Raw genomic sequence first — 15,138 nt, forward strand, 5'->3', positions numbered from 1 at the left:
AGATTAGGATACGCCGATTTCGAGATATTAAATAATGTTAACAAGAAGCAGATATTGTACTCTTTTTTCCTTGGTCAGGTTTTTTCCCATTGGATTTTTCTTAACAAGGTTTTTAACGAGATAGTTCCCATCACAAAGGATAATGTATTCTTTTTTCTTCACTAAAGTTTTTTTTTTTCATTGGGTTTTTCTTTAGTAAGATTTTAATGAGGCATATTCCTAAATGGTCATTTAAGGAGAAGTGTTGTGATAAAGATGCATGAGATAGATGCCTATTAATGTTTGGGCGGCTAACTTTTCCAAGTGAAAAGTTCAGACTATCAAAGGAAGACTGAAGTTAATTACATTTGAAACGGAAGACTGAAGTTAATTACATTTGAAACTTTAACTTTTGTATGCCTATAAATAAAGAGTCTGATATGAAGAATAACACACAACAATCAATAAAATTCTTTCTTTTATACTCTTCTCTCTCTCTTTTACATACGATACTACTTATATTAGTAATATATATATAAATCATTTCTATTATATCAAGATAATTATATTGGTAAACATTAATACTAAATATATTTATATTTTTTTATTTTATATTTATTATATCTTCCTTATTTATTCATTTTACAACAATACATAATTTTTTTGGTGACTACAACAATACATAATTAATACATGATCATTAATTCTGGAATAAAACTTATCTTTAATAGAGAAATGCTAGGGGAGCATCAAAATTTATTATTTTTGGCCATTACTTAGTCATTAACTCAATTCTTAGTCTAGTTTTTTTTGTTTAGTAATCTAACTATATTTTATCCCATACTTTTAAACATTGATTGCTAACTGATGGTTAAAAACAATAAATTCTGATGGTCCTCTAGCATTTCTCAAATATATTTGAGGCAAGAATGTCCCTTCTCTTGATTAACGAGACCTAACAACATAATGTTATGGTAAAGAATTAATACACGAAATTAAGAAGAAAATAAAATAAAATGAGCCTCATCTTGAAAATAGTTGAACCCTGTTGACATGGCAAGAAGATGCAGGATCCTGAAGGCAGTTGCAAAATGCATCTTCATCCTTAGGAAATGATGTTGGTAGAGGATGGTCAGGGATGACACCAACCTACAATTCAAACGCAGGGCGTCGCTGTTAGTAAGTGACACAAGCCAGTCGTGGGTGGCAGAGGGCTAAGAACATACCTTGTCGATGTCTATGTGTGCAGGTGTCTCATATCGAGCAACTGTAACAACTAGTCCGGAGCCATCTGATAGCTCAAAAACTGATTGGATCTTCCTGCATAAATGTGTATAGCTCATGTTACGGATGTAACATTGTTTTAAGGAAAAAATTGGACCTAGCTAGTGTGCATTTTACATTCTAAACAATCAAAATATGCAATTTGACACCCCGAAGTATCAGATGGTGCATTTATGACCACCTGTACCAAAATTACCCTTTTATTAAGGAGTAATGTTGTCAAGAAAACACATGTAAAAGATAATTTTGAAAAAAAAAACAAGGGTTAACATAAGGCCTTTTTTGCATCATTTGACACCTTCAGGATGCCATTTGCATTCTGAATGTTTAAAGTGTAAAGTGTGCGCGAGCCAAAGTTTAGAGGAAGCAAGAGTTTCCCTTTTCTTTAATTTGTTTGAATTGAACCAAACCATAAGTAAGTACCCTTTTCCAAATGTTGGTTCTCCAAACAATATCGCCCTTTTGTTATCTTTCAATGCACCGGCTAAGATTTCGCTTGCACTTGCAGTTCCCTTATTCACCTGGTACGATCTCAAGATCGGTGATCACTCATTCTTACCGTACAAGCAAGTGACAAATTTAGAATTCTGAATAAAAAGGAACATACCAGTACAGCTAGGGGTTCTGAAATAGCTAGTGCGTTGCTTCCATCTGTATCGAGTATGTCTCGGATACCCCGACTATCGCAAATATACACAATCACACCTTTATCCAACCTGGTTGGTAATAACATCTATTAGAAGTTGAAGCTGAGAATAAGAAAGAAAAAGAAATAAAAAAATATAATAAAAAGATAAGCTGTATTCTGTTGTAGAATATTGAAGGAATTCCACACAATACAATCTAACGTAGTATTATGAAGTTATAGACATGAAAGGTGAACATACATGAAACATTTTATTCTGAAAGATGGAAAAACCATGGAACTGAATTTCGAAACATCGCTAGCCAACCATTATATATATGCAATGCGTAAAACCGTGACTAGTTGATAAACTTACCAAATTTTGGCAGTCTCAATTCCTTCGGGGAAAAGACCACCACTGCAAATATATAAATAAATGAAACCCTTCAGAAAGCTGGTTGTTACAATTGCAAATGAGAAATATTTATTGCTAAATCACCTATTATCTCTAAGGTCCAAAACAAATGCATTAACATTTTCACTCCTTAATGTATTGATTGCTTCCTTGATAGCACCTGCAAGGGTGACAGATTTGCCACAAAGAAAGAAAAGGACGAGGAAATGCAGAAACTTTTGTCATAATAATAGAAAGTGAAAATCAATGAAATGATAAAAATATAATGTGGTGAGAGATCGATTTGTTGATCAGGAGGACTCTAGCATCTAAATGGAATCACAAAATATGATGGAGAAAAGAAATTGCATGTAAAGAGACAACAAAAGATGATTATGGAATCAAGAAAAGTTGTGCGTCCCATCATTTTCTACTTACTTGAAGCATTTTGGTTGAAAGATGTTAGTTTGATATAGCCAACTTTTGGCGAATCATTTCCTGAAGCAGGTGTCTTGCATAGTCTCGACGTAACTGGATTCAATGATACTTTCTCTCTCCTGAAATGAGCAACTCTTGTGTTTTAGATGTTTAATTATAAATAAGATAAAATTTGATTATCAAAAAGCATAGGTACATAACCCTATCAAGTAATGATAATGCTAGTCATTATGAAAATAGAAAAATAATCATGTGGATGTGGCTAAACTAGTGGTGCATTATCAAGGTGCAAGTCTCCGAACCATCCTTGAAAAAAAAACATACTCTGAAGGTCTGCAAGGCCAAAACTTCAAATCTAGTTCTGTTTGGAAGAAAACAAACTTACGTCAAGGATAGGTGCTTTACATCTGGACCACTTCGAATGGTCAAAGCTACAGAGCTTCCTTCAGGTCCCCTGTGATTTCCTTGAAAAAGTCAGGCAATCAAACAGATAAATTGAAGGCGATAAATGAGAGAAGTAACTAGAACCTTATAAATAGGTCTCAAACTAGAATAACAGCAGTCACAAAAAAAAAAAAAAAACTAGAATAACAGTAACTTGTAAGATTGGAAACAAGAATCCAAGCAGAAAATGTAACAATTTAAAATGATAACATAAATGTCCCAATATTTATATCAACATATTACTATATTTTTAAATTGTTGGGAAATTTTGAGAGGTAACCCATTCCTATCCATTTTCTTCAACAATGACAAGTTGTATAAAATGTTCCTATTATAAATTTCTAGTTTCCCCATTAGGAATATTGCGATTTGAAAGCTCAAGCAGCATGAAAGGGGGAAAAAACCCACTGTAGGCGTTCAGCTGCATCATATAATCCCAAGTTTTCTGTGCTTGTATCATCAATTCCCAGAATTATATCTCCCGACGAAACACCAGCTCTATATGCAGGACCGCCAGGAGAAGCTGAAATGACAACAAGTCCACCAGATGGCATTGCAGCTTTCGTAGGGTAGCCTATGGAAATGCCTACTCCAGTGAGAGCGCCTTGAGTTCCAGACTGCCTTCAGACAAATATTAGTTATTCGGATTTATGCGTAAAAATGTGTATGGTTTCGGTAAATTGAATATAGGTAAAATTTGATTATCAAAAAGCATAGGTACATAACCCTCAGACTTCTGAGCTTTTCTGGCTCCAGAAACCTTGTGAAGGGATCATCCAATGTGGCTAGCATCTTTCTTATTGCCGTATCTGAGTGCAAACACAACATTAGCAATTTAAACTAAACTAGGATGATAGGTAACTAATAGCTGAGATTACGCAAGACCACTAAACTTCAGATGTGCCAAAATTGTATATATAGTTATCATGAAACAGTGTGGAAGACTCCTTTTTTTTTGTTGGGTAGATAGATATTAATATTGGGATAGTCAGTGATTATCTGCTCCAGTTTGATACTGTGTTTAAAAATATAAAATATAAGTTTCTTAACAGTGAAAGCAATCTTCAGCACCTCATGGTTACTCTCTTAGTTTCATTGACATGCATGACATAGATCGAATATATGTTGTTTATCATTGTTCATATAAGCAAGAAAAATTATAGAGAGCTGTGTATACTTTGGTGTTACAATTTGCATGCATCATCAAGGAATACAGTTTAGCAAATGCAGAAAGGATTGGATCAAACTATGTAATGTCCATGCTTAAAAACTATGCCCTGAGGCATATATGGTATATTACCCCATCCTCTCATAAAGGAAAATCTAAAAGTCACAAGACAGGGAAAAGGTAAGAAAAAGCAACCTACATCTCACAGGATGAAATGTAACATTTGCTACCAGTTTTCTTCTCAAAAAAGATATAAGACTACCTAGGAACAACTGCATTTGACTTATAAGCAATTCAGCACTAAACATGCACCACTAGATCTCAATTTAATCCTGAAGAAAAATCATAGCAAACAGCTTTATAGCTAACTGATCAGAATCTTCAAGTACAACCATAGTTCTAATTCAACTATCAAGCATAATCTACATCGAGTATGGATACTACCCTAGGTTGAAAGCAGATGGATTTGGGGAATATATTTTTTAGTATGCTGTCCTTAAGCAACAAATTGAAGGGGAAAAAAAGACAAGACAGTGAAATGTATACATGTCTCTTCTCGATTGTTCATTGGTTCCTTGCGCAGAGCATCTTCTCTATACCTAAACCAACTTTGTCCATTAAAGCTTTTATCAATATATGCCCGGTCAATTACTCTCCATGCCTCCAAAAAGAGAAGATTCTCTTCAGTCAGGGCCCCTTGGGAGAACAAAATAAAAAGATTAATTAATGAAAAAAAAATCAGATTATGAAAATTCTAAATGTTTAATTATCCTATTATCTATTGAAAATCAATCATGGGGTGAAATAAAGGTCCAAACTCACATGATGGATTGCTGGAAGCCAAAGAAATTGACATAACCAACATCACTCCGGTAACCAACCGCACAAATAAAACCGAAGCATGGTGTTTTAAGCCAAATGAAAAATCTTTCAGCTTCATAACACTCTTCCGTTTCCTCCTTCTGGCAAGGAAACTCCAACTTGATCGGAACAAGCAGGACCGTGGAAAAAGCTTGTTACTACTAATCCATGGTGCCACCCCAACAAGTGAGTATTCATTTCCACAATCCCTATTAGTAAAACCAACACCTTTCTTATTCTTCCCTTGTGTCAATGAAAACCTAGATTCTATTACTCTTAAAGAAAGACACTTTAACTGTGGCACCTGCAAATAGCACAATTCAGTTAATAACTACTCAAGTAAAAAAAATTCATCCGTGACCAATTTATTGAGAATCTAACTCTAAATAGGTTCAAATGAAATTTGTAAACACAATACATGGTTGCATTCAAAATTCGTTTCTTTTTCTTTTTTAAAATTTTAATTCAGCTACAAAAATAGTTCAGCTGTAGCACCCGCAAATAGTACAATTCAGTGAACATTTTCATTCATGTGCACATCATTGACCATTTAACTCTAAATTTGAGGGTAGCAATCAAAATTTGAATCTTCTTTTCTCAGGAATTCTCGGGAATCAAAGAGAATGCGGGGATGAAACATGCATGCATTTACGGTTATGATGAAAGTGAAGAGATTACTATGAAGAACGAAGAGAAAGAACCTGAGGAATGGAAAAGTTGTGAGAAGAAGAAGGGAGAGAAAAGGAAGCATTCACAGAGCTCGCAACGATCTCCATGGAAGAAGGCTGCCCCACCTAATGCCTCAGCCGCTCACTTTTTCGCTTTTTGCATTATCGTTGGTTTATTCATAGAGAAAGATAAAAATATAAATAAATATTTCTAGACTGAAAGTGAAAGAGACACCAAACTAGAGTAGTAATGGATAATTCTCAATTTGGTTCTAAACTTGTAATTAAGTCTTAATTTAGTTTTTTAAATTTTAATTATTTTTGTTTAATTTTTAAATTTTATGAATATGATTTATATTAGTCGCGTTAGTTTTTTAAATAATTTTCAAGGTATAGACGCTAGTGAAAAAGAGTTTTTTATTTTAATAAATAAATTAATTATAATAATTATGAAAATAAATAATTTAAAATATATTTACCAAAATAAATATTTCTCTTATCTTATTTACAGTGTAAACGAGATAAGAGGGGTAGGTGTCACATGTGTATATTTCTGAGTGTAAACGAGATTATAGTGTAAACGACATAAATATCTCATTTACACTGTAAAGGAGATACATGTATTTTTTAAAAAAAAAATTAAAATAATAAAAAATATTAATAATATCATTAATCCAAATTTTTAGTATGCAAATAGTACATAAAAAAGTTAGAAAAAAGATTAAAATGAATATATTTGATCAATTAGTACTAAAAAAGTACATAAAATATTTTAAATTAAATTATGATCCAATTGGATTGATTTAAATTGAAAAAATAAAAAAAAACCGTGGAAAGAGAATTGAAACAGTTATCTCCCACATGAACAGTAAGAGATAACGCGAGAGATAATTTTAGCACGTAAGTACATTTTTTAACTATCCACTTTTTTCATGTACTCTCTGTATTAATTTTTAAATTCAAATTATATATTTTAAATTTCGTTTGTTGTACAAGAGTAAATAAAAATTTGAAATATAATTTAAATATACTTTCGTTTATTATATGAAAGTATATAAAAATTTGAAATATATTTAAATTTTGTTTGTTGTATGGGAGTATATTTAAATTATATTTCAAACTTTTATGTACTCATATGCAACAAACAAAATTTGAAATATATATAATTTGAATTTTAAAATTAATACTCGAGAGAGTACATGAAAAATTTAAAAATTTTGTCGGTTAGAAGCAATAGTATTAATAGTGGACAGTTAAAAAAAATAACCGTGTTAATAGTGGAACGGTGCACTTACGTGCTTTCACATAAACGTGTTAACGTATTTAGTTTAAATGGACAATTAATCTTTCCTATTATTTAAAATAGACGGTTTATCTTTTCCGTTATTTAAAATCTCTTTTCTATTATCTGAAACATTCTATTTTTAAAAGTTTGTTCCAAACTATATTATTAATATTTTTTATTATTTTTAAAAATTATATTTAATTATTTATAAATACATATATCTCGTTTACACTGTAAACGAGATATACAAAGATTGAAAAAACACATGTCTTGTTTACACTGTAAATGAGATACGTGCAAAATTATCTCGTTTATAGTGTAAACGAGACAAGAGAGGGGTATTTATTTTGGTAAATATTTTTTAAATTATTTATTTCGGTAATTTTTATATTTATTTAATTTACAAAAATAAAAAATCCTAGTGAGAAACTAAGAATATTAATGTAGACAATCAAATATTAATATTATGTTGGATTATGTAAAATGACATCTTTTTTATTTTGACATTTAAATAATCCAAAAACAATTGTAAGTAATGTTTATTAAAAATTTTCCTTCCAAAATAAGTGATACATTATCGTTTTGAATTATTTGAATGCCAAAATTAAAACTGCATTATTTTACGGGTTTCGGTATGGTATCTGATTGTCTATGTCAGCGCTCTTTAATGTGTTGCCAAAAATTGTTTTAGGACTAATGTGAGTTGCTTTTACAAAATTTAGAGATTAAATAGAGACAATTAAAATTTCAGAGACAAAATTAAAACTCATACAAATTCACGGATCAAATTGAATATTATCTCAAAGTACTAAACATTTATTTTATTTTATTAACTTTTTAATGAGTTCGGATAACCGCGTTTGTTTATAGATATGAAACATTGAAATATGAATATAAAAACACAAATTAATATATTTTCTATCAAATCCTAACAAGAGATACACTTTATTTTTATATTTTTTCATAATTAAAAATAATCCTCTTCTTCCTTAATAAAGGAGGACTATTTAAATTTTTAGTATTTTCGTATTCATAAAATGTTCTCTATTATATAAGAGAGATAGTATTTCTTGTAATTTAATTTTGATGAATAAAATAATTTTATATGTATATTCAATTATGTATCATTAAATTAGTAAAATAATTATTTTTTATATTGACTATATAAATTATTATCTAAAATAATATAATTATATGATTATGTAAAACATTATACAATAATAATGTATTAAAATTAAATTCTTATTTAAATAAATTATAATTTTTCATTTTATCTTGTTTTATATTTAACATTTAAAAAGTAAATTATTAATTAATTTAATGATATTTTTAAAAAATTTAAATAGACTCTATATATTTGTAAAAAAAAGAAATTTAAAAATAAAAGTCTATAATTTTTTATTTTTCATTTCAAATAAAAAATTATTTTGCTATTTACTTTACTGTTCTAGACCCGACTCTCAGCCTCACACGAGGCCTACTAGTTCGACCCAACATACGGCAACCTATACAGAAGGAGTCTTCCCCTTTCAACGTCAGGAAAGGTAAGAAAGGGATCCCCATGAACATCACTAATAATAACCTTCTGAAAGAAAATATGGGACGAATCCTGAAAATTCCTCACCACAGATCCCTAACACCATTATAAATAGGGAGCCCACTAATCTCACCATACCTCTTTGAATATTCTTTGACTTAGGCATCAGAGTGTCATTACAAATACCACTCGTCTATCGGTCATTGTCTGATATTGGGCTGCCAGTTTCGATCTCTCTCATCTTGTTCTTAATAAACAAATGAACATTGACGTCGTCTGTGGAAACTGACGCTCTAACATAGGATGGAAGGAGAGCCCCTCCATCTAGTGAATGAAAGGGAGGACACTAGGGAACTCATTTCCCAGCAAAACCATAAAGCCACTAATGGGATGAGTATTCCAAGCGTAGTATACACTAGTTTAACCCTCCACAACAGTCGAAACTCGAGTCAGACCCTTTGCAGGTACCGGGTCAAGTTGTGCCTGTATCATCTAGAAGCTCAAACACTAACTCTAGAACTTAGAAAGATAAGTGGAAGCACGAGAATGATTCTAGCCCAAACCAACCGGTGATGTTTACTTAAGATCGGGAGGACAGCGAACTCGGGACTCTCGATCTATGACACTGCGCACGGGCTCTAGGAGAGGATACAGCGAGGGTAGTCAGCGCTAGTGTAGTGACGATGATAGGTCCCAAAGCTTTAGCCCTTGCAACTGGCGGCACGACCCTAACAAAGGAACCCCAAAAAAAAGGAGGTGCCATAACAAACCCGTGGTGATAGGGGCAAGGGCAACACCTTTTGAAGCCAAAATCCTAAAAGTCTGCTTGTTGACGAACTTTGACAAGCCCGCAAACATGAGGTACAACAACACAAAGGACCCCCCAAGAACACATCATGGCCTTTGAATCTAGGTTGAACCTCGAAAGGGCAACCGACACAATCCGATGTCGAGCCTTCCCCGTGACCTTGGCAGGACTGGCCATCAAGTAGTTCAACTCCCTCCCCAAAGGTCCATAGCAACCTTCACAGACCTATCCCAAAAGTTCCTAGCACAGTTCACAAATCACATCGCTAACGCCAAGCACCCGATAAACTTATTGCGCGTGATCTAAACGAGTGATGAATCCACAAGAAAATATTTGGATAGATTCAATGATAAAGGTTTAGAGATAAGTGAATCGATGAATTATGTGGCTAGCCTCTGCTTAACCAACGGTCTAACCAACAAAGATTTCCAAAAACATTTACCACCAAGCCAATGTGGACTATGCTCAAAATACATAACGTCTCCAAGGAATACATAAACGATGATGAGGTAAGCTAGGTAGTAGCGGCTAATAAGCGGCATGCGGCTAACTTATCAAACCGGTAACAGGGCAACTCATTTGCGGTCAAAGACACTAAAGAAACCAGTGAACAAGCCACCCAAACCTCTCCGAATTGGGAAATTCACTAACTATACCCTTTTAACAGCACCAATAATGGGGTAGTAGCGGCTAATAAGCGACATGTGGCTAACCTAGCAAATCAGCAATAGGGCAGCTAGTTTGCGGTCAAAGATGGACTGAAAAAACCAGCCAACAAGCCACCTAAACCTCTCCAAATTAGGAAATCCGCTAACTATACCCCTTTAACAACACCAATAACAGAGGTATACCGGCAAATTGCTAGTAAAAGGATCCTAGCGAAGCCTCGGTTGTTGAAGGAAATGATCGAGGGCAGCAAGGCCTTCTATTGCGATTATCGTTGTGGATACATCCACTTCACCCAAGACTGTTTCAATCTTAAAGATACAATAGAGCAGGCCATACGAGATGGCAAGCTCTCTGAGATTGCCAAACTAATTCGAGAACCTCGGAAGATGGTCTAGGAAATCTCCCTAGAAAACTAGAAAGGGTGCAACCCCTGTAGGATCAAATTCCAAACCAAGGAGGAGCATGAAGTGGACATCACCATAATAGTGAACATAGTGGTGGGAAGGAGCTCGCATGAAAAGTCAAAATTCTCTATGAAGAAGGATCCGAGGATTCTGGTCGCAACCGCAATTGAGAAGCGAAGTTTCCCGTCCATCTTGGAAATCACCTTTGAACCACAAGATCAGGTAAACGACATTCCGGATGAGATCCCCCAATGGTCATCACGATAGGATAGGAACTGGTTTGGTCAAACGCATCTTGGTGGACACCGCATCTGACTCCAATATACTATTCAAAAACGCCTTTGACATGCTGGGATTAAAAGACTCCGACCTTTAGTCCCACCAACCCGGGATAGTCGATCTAGGGGACTACTTCATCAAGCCTGACAAGTCTATTAAGCTACCAATATATTTTGGGTCTGTTAACAAGAAGAAATCCGTCATGGCAAAATTCGTGGTTCTAAAAGACTCCATAACATACAATAAAATATTGGGAAGAAAGACGTTTAACGATTTGTACACGGTGGTCTTTATAAGATACTTGACCATGAAATATCGAGCTGATGATGGCATGATAGGAACATTGTTTGGCAACCTAAGGCAGCCCAAGCCTACAACAACACCAGTTTAGCCTTGAAAAGGAAGTCAAAAGATGCGGCGGGTGCATTCATCATGGATCTAGATGGCCGCATAGAGGACCGCCCAAGACTGGAGTCTCAAGGGACTTGGAAAAAATCCAAGTCGAGGATACAGAGGATAAGTTCACCTTCCTCAATAAGAACTTGCCATACGAGCTCAAAAGCCATTTATCAGAGTTCTTTAAAGTTAACAGAGACCTCTTCGCATGGACTCTAGCCGATATGCCAGGAATCCATCCAGAATTCACGTCCTACCATCTTGCCAAAAGGAAGGAAGCCAAACAAGCATCACCAATAACAACTTTCCGAGAGAAAATATGGGACGAATCCCGAAAATCCCTCAATTCGAGGGATTCATCACGGATTCCCACCATCATTATAAGTTGGGAGCCCCAAACTCTCCAAAGATACAAATACAAATCCTAATCCATTCAATCTCTTTAAATATATCACCCCTATAATCTTTCTGATTATTATTTGACGTTGGAGCTATGAGTCTCAATTTTCCTCATTTTGTTCTCCGTCAGCAAACAAACATTTACCTAAAACACTAATATTCACCCTAACATATCTATTTTTTGTTCAAATAATGCCCAACGCATAGGTTTGGGGGATTATACAAATTTCAGGACAATAGTAAAAGGTGTTTGCTTCGGTATGATAATAAATTCATACGTACCAATATGATAAAAATGTGGACAAATAACAAAACAATGTGTGGATTATATTATCCCCGTCAGCATTTGATTTTTTTTTTAAAATATATATATAATATCAATACTTTTACTAGCACATTCTTATAATTTAATAAAAATAAAAAATATATTTTTATTTAATTTTACAAAAAGACATAAATATCATTTTCTTTTATGGTGGACAAAAACTACTCATTTAAATTAATCAAATTTTTAAATTCAACTAACTTCAATCTTATAATTTTAAATAATTTAAAAAATAAAATAAAAACACATTTAGTTGTTCATCAATACTAAAAGAGATTATTTTAATCTTGTTAATTTTTATTACTCCCTCGTGAATCCTAATCTCTCATCGTTCATACTAAAAAAAATTGCATCTGAAAAATAAAATAAAAATAATTCTTCATCACTCTAACACTCTCAAAGACCATCTCTCTCTCTCTCTCTCTCTTTCATACTCGCCGGCATCTCGTCTCGTCGCCAAAGTTTCAACGGTCTCGCGGCCTTCCCTGGGATCTTTGTTGTGGCAACAGAAGCAACTCGGTAGGTCGTCGTCTCTCGTCGTCTTCTGGTTTTGGGTCCTCGCCGTTGCCGAGGATCATGTACCATCATGTGGTCTTTGCTCGTCATCTTCTGGTTTCGGGTCCTGTGATTTTTCTCCGCTTCGAATCATTAATCTTTCTTAAAATAGTTTCTCAGCAAAATTGACATCAGAAATAATCATGTGTTTCAAATCGATGATCATATCCAACAAAAGACAACTTGATTTGAAGGACGTGATTTATAGTGAGAAAACTTTTATGGATATTGATTTGCTTCCATTTTCAATGTCCAACAAAGGAGTTATCATGGATTATCTTGGGAGTCAATACTGTAAACTTATTTTAGCGGAAGCATTAATTAGGATCTTAAAAGTTGTGATTTTCATACCTGGATTGGTTGCCATAACAAGTTCTGATTACGGTAGAGTTGAACTTTAAGACTGATTTTGCAGAGTTTTGGTTACAGTAGAGTTGATCTTCAACACTGGTTTTTCTCCCTTTCCTTTCCTTCAGACGTTCATGAGAATGGCAGTTTCACGGTATTTTCAGTGAGTGGAAACTGTAAAATGTTGTGTGTATTAAGGCAGAGAGAGGACCACCTTTTATGTGTTATTATCTTTAAATCTAATGCGTCCATCAAACATTAGAATTAACGGATGAGATTAAATCATTAATAGTTTATAGATAATTACAATTAGGCCACAACAGAAGTTTAAATTACAATAAACTTCCAACATTCTCCCACTTGGCCTAAGTGTAATCATATTCTCACACATTACATAATTGCTTTAATATGGTAAAATACTTTGTGTGAGTTATGGCAGTCATGCATTTAATATGAAACACATTTCTTTCCATATACTACAACCACTAGCATCTTGCTACACAAGCTACATAAATAACACACTTTTATATCGGTCCCATAAAGTTTCTAGATCATTATGTTATAATTCATACAATAATATTACTTTAACTAGAAACAACAAACTATCAATGTTCAGAAAACACATAAATAAACATAGTGAGCTCAGAGTGTTAGCATCATTCAGAAGAACCAAGACCCATTCTATGTACATGTTCCTTAAATGTCTTTGGTTGCAATCCTTTAGTCAATGGATCAGCAATCATAAGTTATGTTCTAACATGTTCTATGGACACTCTTTGTTTCCGAACTTCCTCCTTAACTCCAAAGTACTTTATTTCCATATGCTTGGCACCTTTAGAATATCTATCATTTTTTGAGAAAAATACTGCTGCAGAATTATCACAATAAATTTTCAATGGCCTAGCAATTGAGTCAACAATGCCAAGTCCTGAAATGAAATTTCACAGCCATAAAGCTTGATTTGTAGCTTCAAAACATGCTACAAGTTCTGCCTCCATAGTAGATGTTGCTACAATGCTTTGTTTGGAACTTTTCCATGATATGGCAACTTCTCCAAATAAGAATAAGTAGCCAAATGTAGACTTTCTTGTGTCAGCACATCCACCAAAATCTGAATATGAGTAACCAATTACTTCTAATTGGCTAGACCTTTTGTACATGAGCATATAATTCTTTGTACCTTGAAGATATCTTAAAACCTTCTTTGCAGCTTTCCAATGATCCATTCCAGGATTACTTTGATACCTTCCAAGCATTCCTACTGCAAAGCTAATGTCCGGTCTTGTGCAAGTTTGCACATACATAAGACTTCCCACTATAGAACTATATGGAATTCCTTCCATTCGCTTCCGTTCTATGTCATTTTTTTGGGCATTGCATAAGAATAAATTTGTCCCCTTTTTGAATTGGTGCGATTCCTGCGGAACACTTTTCCATGTTGAACCTCTTTAGAACTTTATTTATATAGGCCTTCTGAGACAATCCTAACAATCCTTGTGATTTATCACGAAAAATTTCAATTCCTATCACATAGGATGCCTCTCCCATATCTTTCATTTCAAAGTTTCTAGAAAGATATTCTTTAGTCTCACGCAACATTCCCAAATTATTTGTTGCAAGCAAAATATCATCAACATATAAGACTAGAAAGATAAACTTACTCCCACTGACCTTTCGGTATATGCATACATCAACAATATTTTCTTCAAAACCGAAAGATAGAATGGTATTATTAAACTTAATATACCATTGTCGTGAGGCTTGTTTTAGTCCATATATTGATTTCTTAAGTTTACACACCATACGATCTTTTCCTTCAGCTGAAAAACCTTCAGGTTGATCCATATAAACTTCTTCATCAAGATTACCATTCAGAAAGGCAGTTTTTACATCCATTTGATGTAACTCTAAGTCATAATAAGCCACAAGTGCCATAATGATACGCAATGAATCTTTCTTAGAAACAGGTGAAAATGTTTCTTTATAATCAACACCATTCTTTTGAGTAAATCCCTTAGCAACAAGTCTAGCTTTATATCGTTCAACATTGCCTTTTGAGTCTCGCTTAACTTTAAAGACCCATTTACAACCAATACATTTAGCACCTTCTGGCAACGCAACAATATCCCAAACTTTGTTATCTTCCATGGATTTTAACTCTTCTTTCATGGCATCAATCTATTTTTTTGAATCATCACTATTTATGGCTTGTGTAAATGAAACTGGATCTTTAGATATTCCAATATCTTCTTCTTGTAAATAAGTCTCATAA

At 33.7% G+C, this 15,138-nt stretch overlaps 1 protein-coding gene and 1 pseudogene across 1 annotated transcript; both read right to left on the minus strand.

Moving 5' to 3' along the window:
* Positions 1-896: 896 nt before the first annotated feature.
* On the minus strand, positions 897-6,051 carry LOC107618784 (Peptidase S41 family protein). The gene is made up of 13 exons (XM_016320938.3): positions 5,895-6,051; positions 5,155-5,497; positions 4,879-5,028; positions 3,891-3,973; positions 3,573-3,781; positions 3,106-3,174; positions 2,721-2,839; positions 2,388-2,463; positions 2,265-2,306; positions 1,871-1,979; positions 1,687-1,784; positions 1,206-1,299; positions 897-1,128 (listed from the first exon to the last, which is right to left on the minus strand). Exons 1-13 carry the CDS (start codon positions 5,967-5,969, stop codon positions 1,003-1,005), a joined length of 1,593 nt encoding a protein of 530 aa, XP_016176424.1. The 5' UTR covers positions 5,970-6,051; the 3' UTR covers positions 897-1,002.
* A 7,471-nt stretch (positions 6,052-13,522) lies between these two features.
* LOC148546437 (secreted RxLR effector protein 161 pseudogene) lies at positions 13,523-14,303 on the minus strand (annotated as a pseudogene).
* Positions 14,304-15,138: the final 835 nt, after the last annotated feature.

The sequence above is a fragment of the Arachis ipaensis genome, chromosome B9 (genome assembly GCF_059453495.1).
Source record: "Arachis ipaensis isolate K30076 ecotype BB chromosome B9, ASM5945349v1, whole genome shotgun sequence".
NCBI classification, from domain to species: Eukaryota; Viridiplantae; Streptophyta; class Magnoliopsida; order Fabales; family Fabaceae; genus Arachis; species Arachis ipaensis.